The following is a 23,513-nucleotide window of genomic DNA, read 5'->3' as shown; positions in this document are numbered from 1 at the left end:
CAGAGACAGTTAAACTAATGCTCTGTAAACAATCACCAGAGGCATTTTAAATGGGAGGAACCCATCTGATTAGAATTAAACACTGGCAACGTCATCACTTTAGTCAGGTAGGGGCCAAGATTCCCACTCAGTTTCTTTGTGCATTTAAACCCTTTAGTGTTTCACATTGCACTTGGTGATGTAACGATTGTGGGTGCCTGATTACAAACATGCACAGTTAAAATATTTATGGAGAAAGTCAGCAGTAGAGACACTGCAAAACTGTGGAGATGGATTTTGGTCTTCCCACAGGGATTATGAAAAAAGAATATCTGTCACTGTAAGAAATATGAACCAAACCATTATTATAAACTTTATGTGTAAAAGTGACTCTTGCATGTCGTGTACCTTATATGCAAGTTCCAAAGATGTCAAGTGTTTGAACATTAGCAGTACTTTTGGTTTTTGAAGAAATCCTGGCTAGCACCAACAGTACTCTAGGGGTTGAGAATTTGACAGAGCTTTGAGACTGTGCATATTACCCTTATTCTCCTCATGAGTTTATTTTTCAGCTATGTATTTTACCCTGAATGTAATGAAGCAGATTATTCAAGTAAAATTGACAGAAGAGAAAATCCAACTTTACCATCATATGCTGTAAAATTTTTAGATCTATTCACAGATAGGCTATTTCATATAAAGCAATAACAATAAAACAAATAACAGCAATAATAACACAATTGCTCGATTTTTCCATGTATTGCAATAAAAATCTTTGTAATTAGTACTCACTCAGGACAAAAGCAGTCAGTAAATCATACCCAGGGGCATCAGAAAAATGATGCTTTCCAGCCCTTTGTTCTACAGCACCCTGCCTCCCATTGCTAATAAGTTACTGACAATGTGTGCTTCAGGGATTGAGGTTCCTTGATGTATCCTATATTTATCACTATTGCCATGAACCATTCCAGATTTTTCTCTACATTAGTTTATTTAACCTCTCGCATAAAAAGAGACATGATATGCATGGTCGGCCCCTCAGCTAAGTGAATTCCAGCAGATTGAGTAAGTTTAGACACAAGCAGTTTAACCAGTGCGGTATCTCCTCTGTGCTGTGCTGCCAATAGATACATGCGGAAGTTGTAGAGAGTGCATCCTTACTCTTGCTCTCCACTTGGCAATAGTGAGTGAGGTTAGGCGAGTGGAGAGGAGAATGCTATTGTGCATCAGTGAATTGCTAAGTGGTACGGGACTAGCTGAGCAGACCTGGTTTCAGTGATTATAATAAATACAAAGTATTCTCTTTAAAACTGCTCTTATTGTACAAAGGCCTAGAGGCTAGCAACTACAGAATGATCACTCAGCTGCTACCGTTTTCTGAAAAGATCCAGAGTTGGGATTAATAGTATTCTTAAAATAAGCCATGTGGCTGGGTGCGGTGGCTCACGCCTATAATCCCAACACTTTGGGAGGCTGAGGCAGGTGGATCACGAGGTCAGGAGTTTGAGACCAGCCTGGACAACATGGTGAAACTCCATCTCTACTAAAAATACAAAAAATTAGCCAGGCATGGTGACGTACGCCTGTAGTCCCAGCTACTCGGGAGGCTGAGGCAGGAGAATTGCTTGAAACGGGGAGGCAGAAGTTGCGGTGAGCCGAGATCACGCCACTGCTCTCCAGCCTGGGCGACAATGGGAGACTCCATCTCAAAAACAAAATCAAAAACAAAAACCATGTCTACATGAAACTCTCCACCCCCAGTGCTAATAGAACCTCACCCAAGGTTAATTGGCATGCCCCTCTTTTAACTGTGTGATCGGGTAAGCCATTTAATCCATCTGAAACTCAGTTCCCTATATTCTAAATGGTGGGACTGAACTAGCTGATCTATATTCTTCCTATCAAGCTTGAAAATTAGATAATTCTACTTAAAATAAATGCAAAAACCTTTGACATATTTCTAGCAGCAAGACATCTAAAAATGCCCAAAGAAGCATAAACAATGGGCAGTATGTTCTCCACAGGATCATGCCACTTCCAGCTTCTCACCTGCTGCTTCAGAACTTCCATTTCTGTTCTCATCTCTTCATGGCAAAATTCCACTCGAGACTTCCTCAAACAGTCCTCGGAAAATGAACACTTGAAATTCAGGGCATCCTGAAGAACCTATGTAATAAGATAAGTACACTGTTGATCTAAGATTTACCACACGGAATGAATTCTTTTATAATTGTTACAATCATCTCAAATGCACCCACAAATAAGCATCTCATGTTTAATGCTGCTGACATAACCGAGTAACTTTCTTCTTTCTGATTTTCTCATATATGTATTTTGTTCCAGACTCTCTGTCTTTTCTACATGATGATGCTTATGTTAATCGATCCTCATTATTATTTAGGCTTTGATGTTGGACCCTCCTCCTCCACCTAGCCAACTATGAAAACAAAATCTGTATCTATAGACTTTCTCCAGATTCTCTGCTTCAGTCAAATGTATACCCTATCAATGATGCTCAGACATTAGGGAACATCAGAGGTAGCAGATATGCCCATCCCTTGGTACTGACTCCCAGAGATTATGAATCAGTAGGCTGGAGGGTATAGTTTCAGAATTTACATTTCTCAGAAGCTGGTGCTGCTGGTCCCAGGTAATGTTTTGAGTAATATTCTGCTATATAACTATGGCATGCCCTCAACAGGAGAGAGGGACATCCACAGAAATGAGAGCCCATGAAGATTCAGTGTCTGTTAGCTCTGTTGTGCTACTCTTCTGCCCTGGCCTAGCCACAGTCCTATTTGTTTTCTATTAAAACATTCATTAACTCACTACCGAGTGGAGAGAGTGCCCTGCTTTCTTGACATCCAGTATAAGTTGATGCTTTTAGAATGGCAGGAGGAGAGGAAAGAAATGCCTATATTCACCAGAAAGATGATCATCCTTAGTCCTTAGTCATTAGCTCATCATGATCACATCATTGCATTATTTTTGGTAACATCATATGAAAGACATTGCCTCTGTTTTGAAGACCTTTGGTTCATGATAAGTTCAACAAAAATGACTTCCAAATATTGTGGCAGAACACTTCTTATCCTGGTGTGGCCTCAGAGACCACAAAATGACTACTTGCTCATTATCAAATGAGTCCTCTGTACAAATAGAAAAGGTTCATTTTCAGAGATCTAAGAATAATTTGCTTCTGTATTTCTTTAGTAACTTCAACAGTGTCTATTTGGTGATATTAGTGGTAACTAACTCTACTGCATTACTATATGATATGGTCACAGAGGTAGGAAAAGACACGCAAATGTATGGTTTTGAGTATGTGGACAGACTGGGAATTTCCTAATAGAATGTCTTAGAATATACAGATACTGTCTGGCCTGATATGAGTATCATTTTTTTCAGGAAGTTGTAAGAGAAAAAAAGAGCTTTCTTCATCCTTTGGGGAGAATTTACAGAAACAACAAAAGTAGCTTAATAATTTATGTTTTGTGAGGATTTATGTTAAGCTCTAGGAAGTGCCAGAATAGTTCATTTTTTTTCAACTGGTGAATAGTAGTAGAGAGAATCTAGGGTGGGGTGGGCCAAATGGATTATGGCAATTGAATATGCTAGTTCCTTATCCTACACCTGGGAATAGACTACTTTTGTAGATCTTGTTATTTGCATCTTCTGATCTATTTTTCATGCTATTTGGGATCCTAGAAATTTTGTAAATGAGTCATAAATGAAAGATGAGTCTAATAGATATTTATTCTATTTTGGGTTTTCCCAACTTCCTTGAACAAACACCTATAACCTATTCTAGAATATATTTATGATTAGTATAGATATTCTAAACAGATCTACTGAGATGTCAGACAAATCAAGTTTGCCCATGGGTGGCACAAGCTGCGTAGCCTTAGGTAATTGTTTTCACTTTGGTTAAACATGGAGCCTGATAAAAACAAACTCCCAAGTATTTTCTTCAAAGCAAATGAATTGAATACACACAATTGTGTGAACTTCTGAAAACAGTATGTTAATTACTAAGCTGACATATTACACATTTTTGCTGAGTCAATATGGGTCAGCAGGTATTCAGCTTGTACATAGAGGGTAGACTCTGGATTCCATGCTGTGATGGATGGTGTGCACAATCAGCTACCAAAAATAACATTTTGAGTAACTTCTGTTTATCACATTGGTAAGAAGGAAAAGAAAAATATTCATTGTATAATAGAAGAACAATAATATCTTACATTAGGTACCAATACCCATCTTAAATAGGACAAAAATCTACTGTCATAACTCATCACTTTATATCTATACTTTCAAGGGACATCTTAAACTATAGATGTGGGATGAAATATTTTCTGGCTTTAAGCATTCTTTTATTTTTTCCTCACTACCCATAAGTAATGTATTATGCCTGTTAAAGCATGAATTCTAGGTCCAGTATTGTCTACCAAACATATTATATACTAGCTAATTAAATTCATCCATTCACTCATCCAATAAATATTTAAGATCTTACTCTGAGCAAGGTCCTGTTCTAGGTATTCAAGATAAAGCAGTGAAAAAAACAGAAAAAATTCAGAGCCACATTATGACATTGCCTGAGTCCCTCCGTCCCTAAAATACACGTTAAAATGATATTTTACAAATGCATTGTTATAAAGATGGATACATAATATATGAAAATGTGTTTTCACCCCAAAAGTTTATTTTTTCTTCTAATTTTAAGAGAAATTAAACATAAACATACTTATGGGCCCTTAAAAGTACTACAGGCCTGGACACTGTGCCTCCGGTGCCTAATGGAGGAGTTGGCATGAAAATCCTACCCTCATGGAGTTTACAACCAAGATTAGTAGCTAGAAAACAAAGTCATAAAAGTTAGACTATATATACATATATATATGTATATTAGATGCTAATAAATTCCAAGGAAAATTTAAACCAGGAAAGACCAGTAGTATAGTATGTAATTTTAATTAGGATAACCAGAAAAGTCATCTTTGAGAGGTGACATTTGTATAAAGATCTGATTTTACTCAAATTATTTTTTCTCATTGAGATTTTATAATTATAAAATCATAAAATTTTAAAATGTAAATTTTAAATTTTAAATGTATTATCACTGGAATGATGAAAAATTATATTTTTCTAACTTTAAACAATTTTCTGTGAGCTACAAATATGGATACACAAACATGAAGAGTGCACATGGACATGAGCAAAAATACAGCATTCTTGGCTGTTTTAATATCTACAAGGTTTATATCTTTGTATCTACATTTAGGGGAATAAACGAGACAATGTAAGAAAGCTTGTAATATGGTATCAAAAATGGGAGGATTTTAAATATAATCTCAATTGTTTATAGTTCCTCTAATGCATTTGTGCAACATTTTCTGGAAGAGAACAAAAGGGAAAAGATAGATTTTGCCCTGCATTTGTATGTCTGAGCATGGTTTTTCTCTCTTAGAGGATAAAGTATATTGTTTATGAAGTTTATCCTCACTTTCCAATTTTCTCCTGAAGAATAATTTGTCCCACAAACAGATCTACTACAGGATCACATTTTCAAAGCATCCTATCAACTATGCAGGCACATACTTAATAATTTGAGGATCTTTAAATGACGTCTCTGAACACTAGTTAACTAGAACCATGGGCATGTGGTCCAAAATACAGGGGTTGAGCATCTGTTTCAAGTCCAATCACCTACTCTTGTTTCAGAAGACAATTTCTGTTCTTTTATCAGGAAATATCTAGTTGAGAGATGCATATCTCAACTCAACCATGTGCTATAGCATTCCTATGTTCCACATATGGGTTGGCTCTTGGAAAAGTCAACAGTATAGGATTATTTTTCCTGAACTATTTAGCGACCCATTCCTCCAAAATATGAACCAACTAGTCCACAAAACAACACACACACACCCCACTGCATGCACATGCGCACACCTTTCCTCTCCCTGACTTTAAAGTAGGTTTTAGGCTTGCACTTGAGAGAGCTACCATCTCAGCCTTGGATTTGGCATTTAGCATGCTTCCTTAGAGTGTGTTTCACACCCAACTCCATAGTGATCATTTTAAAGAGCAGTTTGTTTCCTGAGGAAGCTTTTGTGGTTGACCAAGAGATACGTTATTGTTCGCAAACACCCACTTGCTTTATGTGGTTCTTCAAACTAAGAAACGTTCTTACTGTCTCTATAATTCCTCCTCATTTCTCTTTTTCATGATGAATCTTTGTAGGGACAAAAATTCCCTAAAACCTCCTTAGCCAAGTATGGCTGAAAGCTGCAGCTAGGAGTGATTTATAAAATCACAGATAATTTCTTGTGCCCCAAGGCTGGGACCCACACTGCAGCCTAGATTTTGTTGTGACTCTCAGTAAGAATGTTTTATGCAGGGACTTCTCATTTTAATAGCCCATGCTTGACCTGCCTGATACCTTATTAAGGCGTTTTATTTCACATTCGTAATGTTCCTTCTCCTCGTTCACAAGAGCATTGTTTTCCTTTAAAAGCTTATTCTCTTCCTTCAATTCATGTAATTCTTCATTTAGGCGTTCCTTTTCCTTCTGAAGTAAAGACCAAGAAAAGAAAAGAAAAATCAGTACAAGTCAAATGAGATGATATTGTAGGCATTCTGATATATCGGCCGTGGCAGGCAGATTGAGGGGTCACCCTTCTGAAATACAATAAAAACAGGACCTGCAAGACTTTAACTTAACGTTCCACTTGAGCGATATTCTTTGGATGAATGCTAGAATTAGGATTGAAGGAATCTTTCTTTTATCAGAATTTACTGAAGTATCTTAGAAATTTTGTGACCCCAGGGGAAAAAAAAATCAAATTTCCCAATTCTGGTTTTGTTTTTTTTTTTTTTTAAGACGAATTCTCACACTGTCGCCTGGGCTGGAGTGCAATGGTGAGATCTCGGCTTACTGCAACCTCCGCCTCCCGGGTTCAAGTGATTCTCCTGCCTCAGCCTCCCTAGTAGCTGGGATTACATGTGCCTGTCACCACGCCTGGCTAGTTTTTTATATTTTTTAGTAGAGACGGGGTTTCACTATGTTGGCCAGGCTGGTCTCAAACTCCTGACCTTGTGATCCGCCCATCTCAGCCTCCCAAAGTCCTGGATTCCCAATTCTTACTTTCAATTGTCAAATAAATGGGTCCGCAGGATAAGCAAGTCCCTATGTACTGTTACTAGGTGATGGATAAGCAATTAAGAAACATAGCTGAAATGGCAGAAAGAAAAGACTTTCAGCTATTTCTTACTGTCATAGTAAGAAAACAATCCTAAATGTCTCAAAGTTCATTCCTGCATCATTCTGTATTAGAAAGAGGGAAAGGAGAATAATCTTTAGGCCAATAAGACCTTTCATTACAGATCTTATTTAGAGCACTCTATTGTTGTGATTATTATTTTTAAAAGGGAGAAATCAACTAGTCCAACTGCCACCACTTCTCCATGTTTCAGATTATCATCCAGAAGTGCAGTGTTTTAAACAACTGAAGGTTAGCTGCTTAAACATCAACAGGCTCTGGATTTAGACAGTATCTCCCACCTCTTAATTTTGTATAATAGATAGCAAACATTTTGTCAAGTAAATTGGATTCTTAGTGAGATTGAGATTTTAAACCAGTAAAATAAATATTGCAGAGAATAGGTAACTCAACATGCAAAAATAGCTAATATATGTGTTAAAGTGTGTTATTTGAGCAACTAATATTTCCCAATATGATTACAAAATTTAAGAAATCCACTTTAGGTAATTCATTTTCTTTAAAAGGGAAAATATTTCTACTTGCTTTTATTTAAATAGAATGAACATATATACTTAGAAAATAAGCCAATTATTTTCTAAGTTAGCATAATTTAAGAGAAAATTATTCCAATGAGAAAATGGTCCCAACTGCATTGAGGGAAAAATTACTCAGATTCCTGGCTAGGATGTAATTGGAAAAGGAAATGACTGCTACATGGCAGAAAGGGAGTGTTGCTAAACTCTGCTTTCCTGACTCACTGTGACAAAGACATCCTCAGCAAGGTAGGAAAACCTGGACTGGCATTGTCTGTGCTAATTTTAGACATTGCCTTAAGATTTCTACGTGTTTTAAAATATTGCCAATGCCTCACGATATCAGTAATAAGACTTCCCCTCAGAGTCTTTACACTTTGTTTTTTCTTACTATACCTAAAATAACAAGGGACCATTAGAGTTTAAGGTTTTCTCCCATTTTCTACAATATTCATGAAGTCCAATAATGGAAAGTAAAACCAGGAAGAAAAAGAGTGTTTTTTAGGAAAAGCTGTCATCTCAACACCACCCAGTTCTCAGCAAGGGACTGATGGAGCTTTAGAATCTGGAGGTTGGGTTCCAGTCCCTTTTTATCAACGTGGGCAATTCAATTTGTTTACATCTCAGCTTTCTCATCTTTAATATAGCAAAAATAATATTTTGCTCACAGGTGGGCCAAGAATGTTAAATGAGATAATGAGGATGAAGCCTTTTAAAAATGTCATAAATTTATGGTTACAGAAGTAAAACCTCATATGTAAATCTCTCTGTAAGCTTGAAAAGCTACTGCACAAATACAAGGTATTATTATGAACACTACTAATAAAAATAATAAATACGAATAAAAGCAAAAGAAAAAAAATAATTTTCTCTTAGGCTGAAATGCCCTAGAGAGTCAGAAAATCTATGGATCGGTTTTCTTCTTCCTGGAAGGGCCTGGGGGATGACTGTCTGCCTATTTATGCAACCAGGAGGAACCCGGCAGAGAATCTCCTTCCTTCTTGTTCTAGAGAAGTCACCCTTGTTCACGGCTCTTGGGGACTTGCGCAACCCATACACCCTTGCATATCGGTCCTTGCTCAGTAGTGAGTTGATTTTAATAAAACTGTAGGTTTTCTACAGGAAACCCCCCCGCCCCTTTGCTTTTACTTGGATCCTCTGGGCTTGAGAACCCGGGCCCCGCCCACCTCCTCCCGCGGCAGCCGGTCCCGGGTCAGGTCGCGCTGCCGGTCGTCCTCTCGCTGCTTGTCGTCCTCTCTCTGCCTCTCATGCCGCTCCTTCTCTCGCAGGCTGAGGAATCTTTCTGCGGCGTCCAGTTTCGTCTTCAGTTCTGCTACCTGAGGAGGTCGTTCACAGATAGCTGCAGATACCTTCTCTGAAGCTCACAAGCCCCTGGATTTATTCCCAGGCTATGAACTTTGGACAGAAACGCCCCACCCCAGGACGTCCCCTAAGGAGAGGTCCTAGTTCCCACCGTCCCTAACACAGATCGGGATACTCGCGTTTCAAAGGGAGCTTGGCCTTGCACCAAAACAGCCTCCAGCTCTTCCTTCTTTTCTCCAAACCACCCCTACTTCAGAGGAAATAAAAGACTTAGACCACACCCAGGGAATTCTCTAGGTTTGTTATCCTAGTCTCAACGCTCCAGGTGAGCCTAGCCTGCTCTGGAAAAGGCAATGAGGGGCAGCAGGTTAGGTAGAATATGCCTACACCAGAGAAAAACAGACATGGCCTTTAATTTATCAGTAATTTGCAGCATTTGAACTCCTACTAGGTGCCAAATCACTCTGATGACAGAGTGACAGGTCCTCAGAGTGACCACAGTCCAGAGCGAGAATCTTAGAGACAGGTGCGTCTTCCAAGATGAGGATTATAGCCATCATGAACACTGTCTTCACACACCTGCAAGCCGTTCGAGAAAGCAGCTTAAGCATTCTCTCTGGGATCATCATCTTGAACGTTTACAGACCTGTATTGCCCCAGCAGGGATATTGCAAGGCTGCCTGACCATTGCCTGATGCAGTGGGAACATTATCCTGAATTTTTTAAATTCAATACTTTTGGGTAACAAAATGAGTAGGAAAGGAGCAATGCTGCTATATTATAATACTCATGGTCAAGTTTCTTAATACTGAATTATTTAGGGGAAAGTACTTTCTCTTTTTATCTCTTTTTGAAGATAGAATAATTTTAAATTATAAATTGTCTTTTATGTATTAAAGGAGGTTTTCTTCCAAAAGCTCCTTTCTCACCAGAGCTTTTTAAGAGTAAATGTGCTTTAGATGGAAGAGGAGATTGCCCCATTTTTCCTCACACTTTCACTGTTACCACCATTTGTTTCTCTATTTGTGGAAAACAGCTCATGCTATCTAATTAAAGAATTAGGGCTAACCTGGCATAAACAGTATGAACTTTAAACCATATCTCACCTCACATATAACTGTGTATTTGTGGCTTCTAGGGACAAAGGTAAGGCTGGGATACTCTGTGAGCCATGATAAATGTGCATAAGAACTCTTGAGACATCACTGGGGACCATTTTTGCATTTTTCTTTAGCTGTTGTTCAAGATGACTCACCAACACCGTTCATTAATCTTCAGTGCCATGAGACCAATACTACACTCAGCACCCTCCCCCATCATTTTCCAACAGTTGGCTATCCACAAAGCTCTTTGTAGCTGAAATCAATGAGACTTTTCACACAATTGGCCCCACCAGGATAATGGATTTAAAGAAAATACCGAATAGAGAGAGGTATTTACCTTTCTTTCATATAACTCTTTCATACTTCTAAATTGCTGATCCCATTGCTGGTTAACTTCCAGGAGCTGAAATTATTAAAATTTGGGGAATCAACAAAGAATTTCTGCCCATTTGGAAATTTTGTAAAAAAGAAATTACTTTCTGAGCTTATTAAGATTTTAGAAGCCATGGATGAAGACAATATTTTTTTTCATCAAGTTCTGGTTGTGCTGGGATGATTAAATTGAACACACTCTCACCTTTTCACAACTGCTTCACAAAAACTATTGGCCGGGCACGATGGCCTCATGCCTGTAATCCCACCACTCTGGGAGGCCAAGGTGGGTGGGATCACTTGAGGTCAAGAGTTCGTGACCAACCTGCCCAACATGGTGAAATCCCGTCACTACTAAAAATACAAAAATTAGCCAGATGTGGTGACATGCACCTGTATTACCAGCAGCTCAGGAGGCTGAGGCAGGAGAATCACTTGAACCCAGGAGGCGGAGGTTGCTGTGAGCCAAGATCATGCCACTGCACTCCAGCCTGGGCAACAGAGCGAGACTCCATCTCACGAAAAGAAAAGAAAAGAGAGGAGAGGAGAAGAGAGGGGAGGGGAGGGACTATTAAGTCATAAGTGTATCTTGACAAGGCAGCTGAACAGTTTATCAGTAACTTTTAACTTTTCTTAGTTATTTGAATTTTCATTTTCTTTGTTTAATCCAACCACAATCTGATAAAAAATTTGTAAGTATTGATGATTGTCTGTAAGATTTCTTCATTCATGAAGGTTCTTTTCCCAAACTTTTTCGTGTTTTTCTATGTGCTTACACTGATTATAATGAAATATTTTTTCCAGCTCTTTTAAAGCAGAATTTATGCTAACAAAGCCTAGGCTCCATTAACTGATCATGATTTTCTTGCAATAATGTGCTTTAAAAGATTAACACATGATTTATAATAAATATTCAACAAATAGATAATATCACCATTTTGAAAATTTAGATTTTCAAGAAATTATAGTTTTGTCGTAAGACAATATTTAGATGCATTTTAGGCTGAAAATAATTTAAAGATCTTTAAACTATCTGCTAATTAGAAGGCAGAAGAAATGCTATGATATGTGGTTAGCTTTTTGTTGGGGAAGTTTGTAGTTTTCTGCATTAAGAGAAATTCCAACACTTATGGATATGGAACAGACACTGAGAAGATAGTGGTAATGACTAAAAACTAGCAAGACTTTCTCCTAATTAAAAAGCAAATTACTGAATCCAGAATGGCAGTTACTAGGTAACTCTTATGCCTAAAATACATGTCATTATTTAGTATGAAATTGTATAATATTATTATATCGAGAGTTACTTTGTTGGCATTTTAGGGATTCCATTGTGTATACTATAGTTATATTACTCTGCCGTAGTTTAGTAATTTTCCAGAAGGTCACAATATTCTTCGCAGTATCAAAGAAGAGTAGAAGGCACCACAGAAGAGAACATGAAAGATTTAAGACACAGAATGAATTAGAAAAGGAATTACAGACTGGGCACGGTGGCTAACTCCTGTAATCCCAGCACTTTGGGAGGCTGCGGTGGGCAGATCGCTTGAGGACAGGAGTTCGAGACCAGCCTGCCCAAAATGGCGAAACCCCATCTCTACTAAAAATACAAATATTAGCTGGGCATGGTCGTGCATGCCTGTAATCCCAGCTACTGGGGAGGCTGAGGCACAAGAATCACTTGAACCTCAGAGGCAGAGGCTGCAGTGAGCTGAGATTGTGCCACTGCACTCCAGCCTGGGTGACAGAGCAACACTGTCTCAAAAAAAAGAAGGAATTACAAAACTGACAATATACAGAGTGCTAAAATTGTTATACTTTTCACTATTTCCTCTGTCAAGAAGAGTAAAGAGGTTCTAACATTCATTAAGCTCAGAAAAATAAAACTCAAAATAATACCCATTAATTCACGGGAACATTTTAGAAACAAACTTTATTTATGACAATGCTTTTTAACTCCCATGTGTTTGGATGCCCAAACCCTGAAGTCATAGCACCTAAATCAACCATACTTAAAGACTTTTCAAGTAACTCAAGAAACCTTGAGTTCCAAGGTGTGTGAAGTTGCAAGGCATAAAGGACAAAGGTCATAAGCCATAAAGGATAAAGGCATAAAGGATAAAGTCACTTGGTTTGTGTGGAGGAAATATCTAAGGTTTGAGAAAATTAGGATTATGTTACCAAACTTATTACTTTGTCATTTTTCATTCATCACTACACAGACACTGAGACAAGTATGAGACATACAGGTGAATAAGAAAAAAGCATTTGCTCTCAAAATAGTGCAGTCCAGTATCTTAAAGATAAATACTGTGACCTGATAACAAAAATAAAAGGCACACGGATAATACATTATTTTATCCTCAGCATTAATCCATGGCACCTGTGGCTTTAGCGAATATTTCCAAGTTACCTCTTTTCTCTGTTTTTCTAAACACCTTATCTTTTGTTCAAGAGAATTTGTCAAGTTCTTTCTTGTTGATGATTCAGCACACTTAAAAAAAAAAAGAAAAGAAAAGAAAAAAAGATTGAAACAAAACTGTTTACAAAATAAACAGAAGTACTGCTCCTCACGAACACCATGCATTTGGCCAACTCTCCTGTTGCGATTTATAAAAATACCTGATTCTAGCAGTAATAATCCTCACACCCTAAGTCCTTCACAGTGGCTGGTGGAGGAATCAGCTTCATATTATGTTTTAGAATCCTTTATATAAATTAGTTACCATAATAATTCTGTAATAAATTATAAATATATCTATATACTATAATGGATAAGTCAGAGATTAAAATTTTATGAATTTGGATTTCAATCCTTTTCCAAAAAAATGACAATTCAGAAATCAGGTAAGTTTCATGGATATATTTTAGGCATTTTTATAGTAAACATTGCAAAAAAGTCATTTTGGTAGCTGTGCCCATGAACACGTATGTCAGTAATATTCTGAAAAGTAGACCCAGTAAAAGTCAGAGGAATGACAGAATCATCAAGAATAAAGACAGATACATACAGCTATTACTGTGTAATTACTGTGTAATTTTAGCCAGCTCCTTGAATAAAGTCACTAGGTTACTAGTTTAGATTAATAATAAATTACTGTCATAATGAAAAGTTTACCACCTTTCTTTTCAGTTATTTTTTTTCAGGAGTGAGAGTATTCATTTAAAGATAACACAAAAGCTGTGGAAACTGTCTGCCATCTGCCTAAATCAACTAAGAACAACATTTACTTAAATAAAGGATTGATTCCTCTATAATAATTCAATAATCTTATTACTATCTCATCCCAGAGTCATATAAGTAATACAATGAATTGGGTGATGAGAGTAGTTCCTACATCTGTAATCAGTTTCAGGCTTATTAGTTACTGTGGGCCACTAAATTGCTTAAAGTTGTTCATGAACAATTAAGAAATATTTTCAGAACATGTTGTGGTCTTTGCCAAAAATGTGTAGAGGAAATTGTTCTTTTGCAATCGTCATGGTATTTCAAGCACTTTTTTCATCAGAAATTATTTATAAAAGTGTATTTTCAATCTTTTCTCTGTTTATTTATGTTTCGGCATTTTAGGGTTTGATGGTATTTTATGTAAGCATAGATGTTGTCGTTTCCTTAGCTTCTTCCTATTTAGACCTATGTTACAATTAAGACCACATTTAAAAAGAGACAGTCTTCTATGGGTAAATAAATTCTGAATGATTGTATTTGCTTTTGACCTCAAGAAACTGGTCTGGCTGAGCACCAAGAGTGACACTGAAACCCAAGTGTCAATTATGTTGGGGGCCGTAGTTGGATCTTCTTCTTTTTGGGAAGACTTCCAAGAAACTGGACCCATTCTGGGTTAGAACAGACTAACTATTAAGCGTCTTTGATCTGGAAAATGCTGTGAGCCAACCCTACTTAGTGTATCTTGAGGTCATCAGCAAAGTAGGGCCACAGTAAGACTGGATTTTAGAACAGTGGTTCTCACCAAAAGAGCACATGAAATCACTGTTAAGCTTGCTAAACGTCAAGCATCCTGAACAGTGGATCAGAATTTCTAGAAGAGCAGCCAGGGCACCTCTATTTCTAATATATTTCCTAAGTAATCTTGATTTACAGTAAAGTTCAATATATTCCCATTCTAGGGAATAAATTATGGGTGCTCAAAAATGGCTCCTCTCTGTTTGTGATGTAGACAAAAATCTGTGATTGGCAAGTGTTTGCATGTCCCTGACTTTGGGAACCCAGATGTGGAACAATGAGACAGTGTGTTTTTTGTTTGTTTCCCCATAAATAATTTTCTCTGGAAGAAAATTATAATATGTTTCACCCTTGATTTTTCTTTCATAAATAAAAATTACTGAAAATCTAGATACCAAATCTGCAAGAGACTCTATTTGTAACTACAGGAGTACTAGTTTTTGAAATTCATAAGTAATATTCAGTTATAAGTGGGGGAGGATAGGAGGGAGGAAAGATAGAAAATACAGTGAATAGGAATGGCATGTAAGTCACAAATGTATCACCAGAGCTTTCTCTGGAGATTAATCAACATTTTGCTATAGTTCATATGTCTCAAGTTTCTATAAAATAAAGCAAAATTAATCAAATACAAAGGTTTGGGGGACCTTTTCCTTTGTATTTACTTTGCTTCGTAGTTCCTAATGAAGGCATCTGATTTGCAGTAACTACAAAGATTTTCAGTCATTGCTTCTAGTAAGGGCTGCTTACAGAACAATTATTCCCTATAAATAATTTCCTATAATTATTCCCTGTAAAGTAGAATTTGTGTTCAAAGCATATGGGCACTTCTTTCTCTATGATAACATCCTTACCAATGTATATTCAAGGTCTGATGCTACCAAATTAAAAACTTAAATGAACAGAAGTTTCCATTTAGTTTCCCATTATACGTTGGTTATCTGTAAAAGAAAACTAGAAAATATTTGAATTCATTCATTCAATTAGCAGTAGTCTCTGTTGCTGAACAAAATCTATGGTGCCAATTGTAAATATATAAAAATGTTACTACAGATACTCTATTGTTTAAATATGTTTTATTTCTACCCACACCAATATAGTATTCTTTTTAGATTTTATATAGAACCAAATACCTCTAAATCAAGAACAAAATAAGGAACCCACAGAATTGGAAGGCTGAAAGGAATTTCAGCCCAGTGGGTTAAAAGCAATGTATTGGTTACTTAGATTTTTTTTTCTATGTTACATAATATTGGTTAAAACTATAGAGCAAATCTTAGCTAAAGAAAGCAAACTAGCCATTTCTATTCTTATTAAGTGCAAAATTGACCACTAGAAATGCCATCAATGCTAGATGTGATCAACTCATCTCCCAGAAATATGTTCTTACCTCGTTATGCTCTGTAGAACGTTCTGCAGCAGTCATTCTAGATGTGCCCTGTACAAAATGTGCCATGGAAGCCGTTTTTCCTGGAGTCTTGGAAAGCAGAAAGAAAAAGAGGGGAAAAATGTCTCTTATGATATATTTTAGGGTGAGAGCAAATATACAAAATTTAAAAAATGCACATCACCATTAACTCAATAGAAAATAGCAGCAATAGGTTTTCATTAAAAATGAACAGAAGTGACTGTGGATAGGAATTACACAGAATAAAGTTATAAGCACTGCAACTGTGATTTTAACTTTTCTTCTCTTCCAAATAGGGATTTCCCAGGATGTCTCAAATAGGCAGGCTGTGACTAAGACCTGGGGCAGATTAGCCTTGCTATGGTATGTAAATCGTCATTCTTCCTTTACTGGCAGTTTCTCCCACTGGAGGAGGAAGTTCTCCACCACAGAAAGCCTGGGCAATCCAAGTGTTTCCTCAGTAGCCTAACTGCTATAAATTCATTGTATTTCCCAGAGCAATTAGGTAACTGTTGACTTTTTGACAGCTCGGTTTCCCTAAAGGCAAGATTTTCTGGCAATGCCTTCTAAATGTGAGTGTAGCTTGGTAGAACTTAATGAGTCATAGATAATTCTATAAGTGCCACTAATTCTTATTCTTATAGAAATAAAAGGGAAATAATTCATCGTAAAGAAAATGGGCATTGTTTGCAAATCTAATCTTCTATATTGGCAGAAAGGTTAAACTTGCCTCTCAAGTTTAAGACTGTCTTTTCTATAAATCAAGTCCAGATTTTCTCCATGACTCATTTGAAGTGAAATCTTCTCATGGAGAATCTTTTTAGTTTTAATTAGTTGACTGCTGTCATTTTAGGGGCCTTGAGGTAATGGAGCACTACTGGGTGGTACAGATAAAAGCGTGGAAATGGCAGATACTTGGAGCTACATAAATGAACTGCGGTGAAACAGAAGACCTCATTTCGGACTTGGAACAAAAAAAGAGGCAAGGAATACAAAAAGGGAAAGAATGTGTAACTAAAAGGAGAAAAGAATTTATTGTCAATCATTTAACTTCATTAGACCTGCCTACAAGATATTCACATATATATAGGATAAAGCCTTAAATTCCTAAAATTCAAAAGGGAGTGATTGAGTGTCCCACATTTGGCCCTCCCATTTCTCCTGAATATCTCCCCCTACTCTCCAACTCTCCCCTGTGCTCCAACCATCCTGACTGACCTCCCTTTCCTGAAATGAGTGAGCTGGTTCTACGCCCCTGAGCTCTGTGCATGCTGTTCTTGCCACTTCAGATGTCTCCTCTCTGGGCTCTCCATCTAATCTTGTGGCTGGAGAAACCTACAGTCAGTGCTTCTCTTTCCTTCTGATCTCCTCTTGACCTCCTCTAATCAGCTAAGAAGAGCCCTTCATCATGCATTATGATTACATATTTCCATGTTCCTGTATTCATCTGTGTCCACAGCAGCCAGGCACTGAGCTGTCTGGCACACAGCAGGTGTTCAACACATTTTGCTACATGAATAAATGGATGAATATCTATATAATGATATACCAAATCGATGAACTTTTTGCTAGTTTGTGTGTGTGTGTGTGTGTGTACTTTCTTCTGGTTTCTTGTTATGTTTTGGTCTATGCTTGAGTGAAAGGGAGTGACGCTGCTTTAAGGCAAAATCCAAAAATACAGGTAGGAGTCAAATTGTTCATTCAGGGTTCTGAAAGTAAAAGTTACAACTCACATAAGATCTGACTTAGGGTATAGAGGTGGCGATTTCCTGAACTGACACTTTATCAACACTAAAATCTGCTCATCAGAAAAGAAAAAGAAAACTCTATTGTAAAAATATTTTTCTTCTGAAACATACCACGCACATACACATTCCACAGTTTTATACAGTTTAAGGTTCCCTTCAGCTTTAACTTTGTATTTGGTAGTAATAAACTAGGGATGTGGTAACATTGACCCAGAAAAGTGGGTCGGAAGAACATTTTCTTGCCAGGAAATACCATCCTTGGCATTGTGCCTCTTGAGTCTCCCCTGTAAAGTATCCTGATGCACATACATTGTTAGGTGCGATGGCTTCTATTAAATGGAAATTCTATACCTTTATATCTTTCATTACAATTCCTCTTCCTCTTCTACTATGCAGATAAGCAACAAACAGGTTTTCCATTAGCTCAAGAGAGCCTTATGAATATTTATGAATAAGTAATAACTCTTCTGAAGAACCACAAGTTTGGTTTCAGAAAAGCAAGACTTTCAATAGGCCATCTCTAAGAATTAATTGGGTCTTTTCTGTTACATATGCTCTCTTCATTTCACCTCCATCCCTCTCGCATTGTGCCACATATTTTAAGAGTCTGGCTTTGAGTCAAGCTTTGTTTCATGAGAAGTCTCGCTAGCTGAAATCATTTTCAGAGAAACAGAGGTGTCATTCCATGTTTCCAAGGCTATTGTGAAGAGTCTTCATTTCTGAAGTCACTAAAATATTATACAGAGGAAATAAAATTAAAATTAAGAAAGGGAAATGTGGTAAAGGAACAAGGACTACCAGTCACTGGTCTGTAACCATCATTCTAGTGGACAATAATTATCTTAAAATTAGTCCAAGAGGAGAGCACCATATTTCTATAAGTAATCAGAAGCATTCTTTGGCAGGTAAAAGAAACATGGCTTTTTCCTTTGTATGCTTTTAGAATGGGAGCTGAAATTGTTTCCTGAATCTATTTGCATGAATTTTTAAGTGTATGTGCTATGTAGGTAGGAAAGAAAGGATCAGTAATGACTAGAAGATCTAGCTCTAGAATGTGATCTGGATTCACAGCTTGGCTCTACCACTCCCTGCTTGTGAATTTGGTCATCTAAGATGCTTAAGGTCTCTAAGGCTCAATTTCCATTTTATACAATGGGATAGTAATAGTATTCTCCTAGGGTTGCTATGTGAGCTTAGATAGTAATAACAATTTGACTCTAAAGATAGGACCATCAATCAAATTATTTATGAAACAAATAGTATGACAAAAGGAAAGGGAAACCCACAATTTATGCATCACTCACTCTGTACTTGACATTGTGTGGGTTCCAAAGGAAAACAAAAGCAAAATTCCCTGCTTATGATAAAATGTACGTATACATACACACATGTGTGTGTGTGTCAATATATAAACTTGAAAAACTAAACAGTAAATGAGAACTGGGAAATAAATGATAGAGACAATAAAGCCTGTAAGAATTCAGAGGACAGAGTGTTCATTCTCACCTTTAATAGCTATGGAAAGAGTCAGAGTTTCTGCTGGGCCTTGAAGGGTAGATAGGATTTTGATAGAGAGTGAAAGCTGAGCTATAAATGCTGTAAAGGGAGCAAAGTAAGAAACAGAACACAACTGGGCAAACCTAGGTATGAAGGATTCTGACAAATCCAGTTTAACTAGAATAGGGTCCATGTGGCATTTCTAAAGTTGATTTGGATGAAAACATAAAATATTTTAATTTCAGATTAAGACATGTTGACCTTATAGGCCATAGGGAGTTACAAAAGACCTTTGGGCAAAGGAATTACATGATCAAAGTGGTTTTTTAATTGGTTTTAGTTCATCATTAAATGGGAGAGATTGGAAACGGCAATGTAGTTAATATTGCAATGTAATAATATTAGCAAAACTAATATTCAAAATGTTTATTTTAACAGCTTGTGACAATCAAAATATTTAGCAATCAGTTCAACAGGGGCACTAGGAATGGACCATATCCCTGGACTCAAGACTCCTATATTAATTGCTTAATTGTCGTCATCGCTTGTATGCATAATAATTGCCTCCTTCTTTACCTGACCTGTTTGATCAGGATAACTTAGTTTATGATTTTCCCTGCAAAACTTGCCTTCCTTCTTACAATTAATAACACCTTTTATTCTCCAGATTGAAAATCTTGGAGTCATCCTTGACTCCTCTTTCTCTTACAGCCTGTATCCAATCTATCTGAACATTTTGTAGGCTTTTTGAAAATATATCCAGACAGGGGAGGAACACATTACCACAAAAGCCTAGAGACTTCTCAGTTTAATGAGCAAGTGGCAAGGTGAAATAAAGTTACCTTTTTTTTTTTTTTTTTTTGAGACAGAGTCTTGCTCTGTCACCCAGGCTGGAGTGCAGTGGCACAATCTTGCCTCACTGCAACCTCTGCTTCCCGGGTTCAAGTAATTCTCCTGCCTCAGCCTCCCAAGTAGCAGGGATTACAGGCATGTGCCACCACACCCAGCTAATTTTTTTTGTAGAGACAGGGTTTCACCATATTGGCCAGGCTGGTCTCGAACTCCTGACCTTGTGATCCACCCGCCTTGGCCTTCCCCAAGTGCTGGGATTACAGGCATAAGCCAACATACCCAGCCTTTTTCTTTTTTGTTTTCTATTTTTTTGTTTTGTTTTGTTTTTGAGACAGAGTTACATTCTGTAGTACAGGCTGGAGTACAGTGGTGAAATCATAGCTCACTGTAAGCTCCAACTCCTGGGCTCAAGCAATCCAGCTGCCTCAGCATCTTGAGTAGCTACAGTTGTATACCACCACGCCTGGCTATTTTTGCCTTTTAAATTTTTGTAGAGATGGGGCCTCACTATATTGCCCACACTGGTCTTGAACTATTGGCCTCAAATAATCCTCCCACCTCAACTTCTCAAAAAAAAAAAAAATGCCTTTTAATAACTTTTTCAAAATGAGGACTTTAATATTTGCTTCCTGATTTTATTCATAGGCACATTTTTAAGAGCGTATCCAGCAGTGACTGATCTCTGACTGTTTGTCAAACCTAGTTCCACCACTTGCTAGTTATGTGACCCTGCGCAAGATGATTGGCATTTTTGCATTGACACCAACTCACCATCATCTTTTAGCTGGATTATTGCAATAACCTAAGGGCTTTCCTGCTTCCATTTTTGCTCCTACTCGCCCCCCCTGACCCATTATTAATACAGTGGCCAATGTGAGGCTTTTAAAATGTCATTTCGTGCTCAGAACCTTTCAGTGGCTTCCCATGTCACTCAGAGTGAAAGCAGAAGTCTTTACAGTGGCTAGCAAGGTCCTACACAATCTAGCCCAGGCCCCTCTGACCTCAATCTTGGTATCCTTCTGTTAGTTCATTCTGTGCCATGTCCTGGCCACAGTGTTGCCCCTTGAACCTGCTCTCTCTTGCCTAGAACTATCTTTTCCCTAGATGTCCACATGGTACATCCCCCGACCTTTGATAGGTAATGGTGTAAGTGACATCTGTTTACTGAGTCTTTACTTGGCCTTCCAATGTAAAATTGCTCTCCACCCCAGCACTTTCCATTCACCTTTCCTGCTTTACTTTTCCATAGCACTGTATTTTTTTCTTCTTTTTGTTGATTGCCGCCTGACACTAGATTGTAAACTCCATGCTAACAACTTTTGTGTATTGTGTTCACTCTGTATTTCTCGAGGATAAAGTAGTGCCATTTTAGTGCCTGCGCATGTTCACGTGGGACTCAGACACACACAAATTGCCTTCTTTACCCTGAAACAAATTTATGTTCTCAAATCAGGTATCTTCTCAAGAGATACGAGATCTAAAGATCAGAAACTTCAACTTTTTGGCTTCCAACTAGTAAATCACCTCTCTTTGTTCCCCCAAACCTGGTTTTGAACAAGCAGAGTCACGGGATAGGGTGTCACAGATTCCACAGCCTCTTGGGGGATATATGCTCATGTCCCTCCTGGTTGGAACTCTGAAACAATGCTCCTATGCAATATAGTGAGGTTGTTTGCAGTCTGTTTTGATTATACATTTTTAGTTTTTAGGGCACATCAGATACATTAGAAGGCAAATTGGCTTTTGTTGATGAGTCTGTAGCCTCTATAAAACTGCAGACTTTGTGAAATCCATGTTTAAAGATTTCTGACTGCCCCACAAAGCAGTAAACAATCTGACTCACCTTGACCATCAGCTCCTCTGAGAAGGCTCCCCTGGTCCTCCAGAGTGGAGTTAGCTACTTCCTTCCTGAGACCTCATGGTGCTTTGTGAAGCATTAACTCTCGCACTTATTGTAAAGCAGTTGTTAATTGTATGTACCTTTCTCCTCTGAGTTGCTATAAGCTTCTTGAAGATGAGGTCAGTATTTATCATTTTAGCCTTGAGAACTACCACAGTACCTTCAGGGTACAGAGTAGTGGTACAATACATTTTCATTGAATGGGTCCATTTGTGTATGAATCTATAGTACAAAATCATAGCACACCCCTGCTTTTCAGAACACAGTCCAGAACACACAATGATCACAGAGATACACAAAGTTACAGGCTTTGCCTCCAAACCAGAAATGATCAGGTAGGACTGCAACACATGTTTAAAGAGCTGGCCTGTTTCCGTGTATTTTCTTTTTATTCATTTTATAGGCAAATATTTTACTTTATCCTATTTTGGTTACGTGATCAATATTCTTTAGCGTTCATACAAATGCCTCTTAAAATTTTTTACTTGATTTTGATTACTATTTAATAAATAAAAAATATAAATAATTAGATATGCTATGGGAAAAAATTTAAAAGGCAGAACTTTTGTCTTTAATGATATTTTCTACATTTTCATGGTGCTTTCTAAGATCTTATAAGTTAATATATTGAAGTATTAACTGATGATCCTCCAAAACACACACTATTCTTTTGTTTTATGTAGCTAATTCTTTCTTTGCTCAGTAAGAGTTTTTTTTTTTTTTTTTAAAGACGGAATCTTGCTCTGTCACTCAGGCTGGAGTGCAGTGGCATGATCTCAGCTCACTGCAACCTCCGCCTCCCGAGTTCAAGAAATTCTTCTGACTTAGCCTCTCAAGTAGCTGGGATTACAGGTGCCTGCCACCACGCCCTGCTAATTTTTGTACTTTTAGTAGAGTTGGGGTTTCGTCACATTGGCTAGGCTGGTCTCAAACTCTTGACCTTAGGTGATCTGCCCATCTCGGCCTCCCAAAGTACTCAGATTATAGGCATGAGCCACCATGCCTTGCCAGTAAGGGATATCTTTTGTCAGATTAAGTTTGTCGTAGAATAAAAAGAGGAGAACAGCCCCTGTTTGGCCTTTGCATTTCAAAATAGACTCTCCCAACTCTAGATACCATCTGGAAAATCAAATCTTTGAATTTCAAGAGCTAATGTTTTCAAAACAATTTTTAAAGATTTTAGGCTAATTTATTTTGTGCAATTTATTTTGAAATGCCTCAAAAAGTAACATGAGTTGATGGATTAAAAGAGGGATGGATAGATGGATGAATAAATGGTGAACAAGTAGAGTAAAATGTTCATGTTCATGGCAGAATTTTGATGCTGGGTATATGCGTATACCACACAATTCTTTCAACTTTGCTACGTGTTTGAAATGTTCATGATAAAATGTTAGGGGAAAAGTCTGAATTAAGGCATAAAAACTTATACTAAGAATAACTGATTAAAAAAATGAGTAGATGAAGAGTCAGTGTAACCTGTCCTTACCACTTTCACCATCTGCCCCAGAAGAGTAAAGGTTTCATGCCCCAGGAAAATGAAAATGAATCAGACAAAAAGAGTAC

The 23,513-nt window shown here is 37.5% G+C and overlaps 1 protein-coding gene across 4 annotated transcripts in view; it reads right to left on the bottom strand.

Moving 5' to 3' along the window:
• TNIP3 (TNFAIP3 interacting protein 3) overlaps positions 1-23,513 on the bottom strand; it is a 103,689-nt gene that overhangs the window by 16,755 nt on the left and 63,421 nt on the right. For 3 of the 4 annotated variants that reach the window (XM_011952694.1, XM_011952693.1, XM_011952695.1), the window contains exons 4-9: positions 15,933-16,019; positions 12,992-13,072; positions 10,544-10,609; positions 8,968-9,117; positions 6,425-6,553; positions 2,029-2,145 (exon numbers count right to left, since the gene is read on the bottom strand). In XM_011952694.1, coding sequence (XP_011808084.1) covers positions 2,029-2,145; positions 6,425-6,553; positions 8,968-9,117; positions 10,544-10,609; positions 12,992-13,072; positions 15,933-16,019 — 630 coding nt within the window. Of the gene's footprint in view, positions 1-2,028; positions 2,146-6,424; positions 6,554-8,967; positions 9,118-10,543; positions 10,610-12,991; positions 13,073-15,932; positions 16,214-23,513 lie in introns of those variants that run through there. The other variant, XM_011952696.1, reaches the window with a different exon arrangement.

The sequence above is a fragment of the Colobus angolensis genome, unplaced genomic scaffold, assembly GCF_000951035.1.
Source record: "Colobus angolensis palliatus isolate OR3802 unplaced genomic scaffold, Cang.pa_1.0 Scaffold345, whole genome shotgun sequence".
Lineage (NCBI taxonomy): Eukaryota > Metazoa > Chordata > Mammalia > Primates > Cercopithecidae > Colobus > Colobus angolensis.
This window is presented reverse-complemented; position numbering and strand designations above follow the sequence as displayed.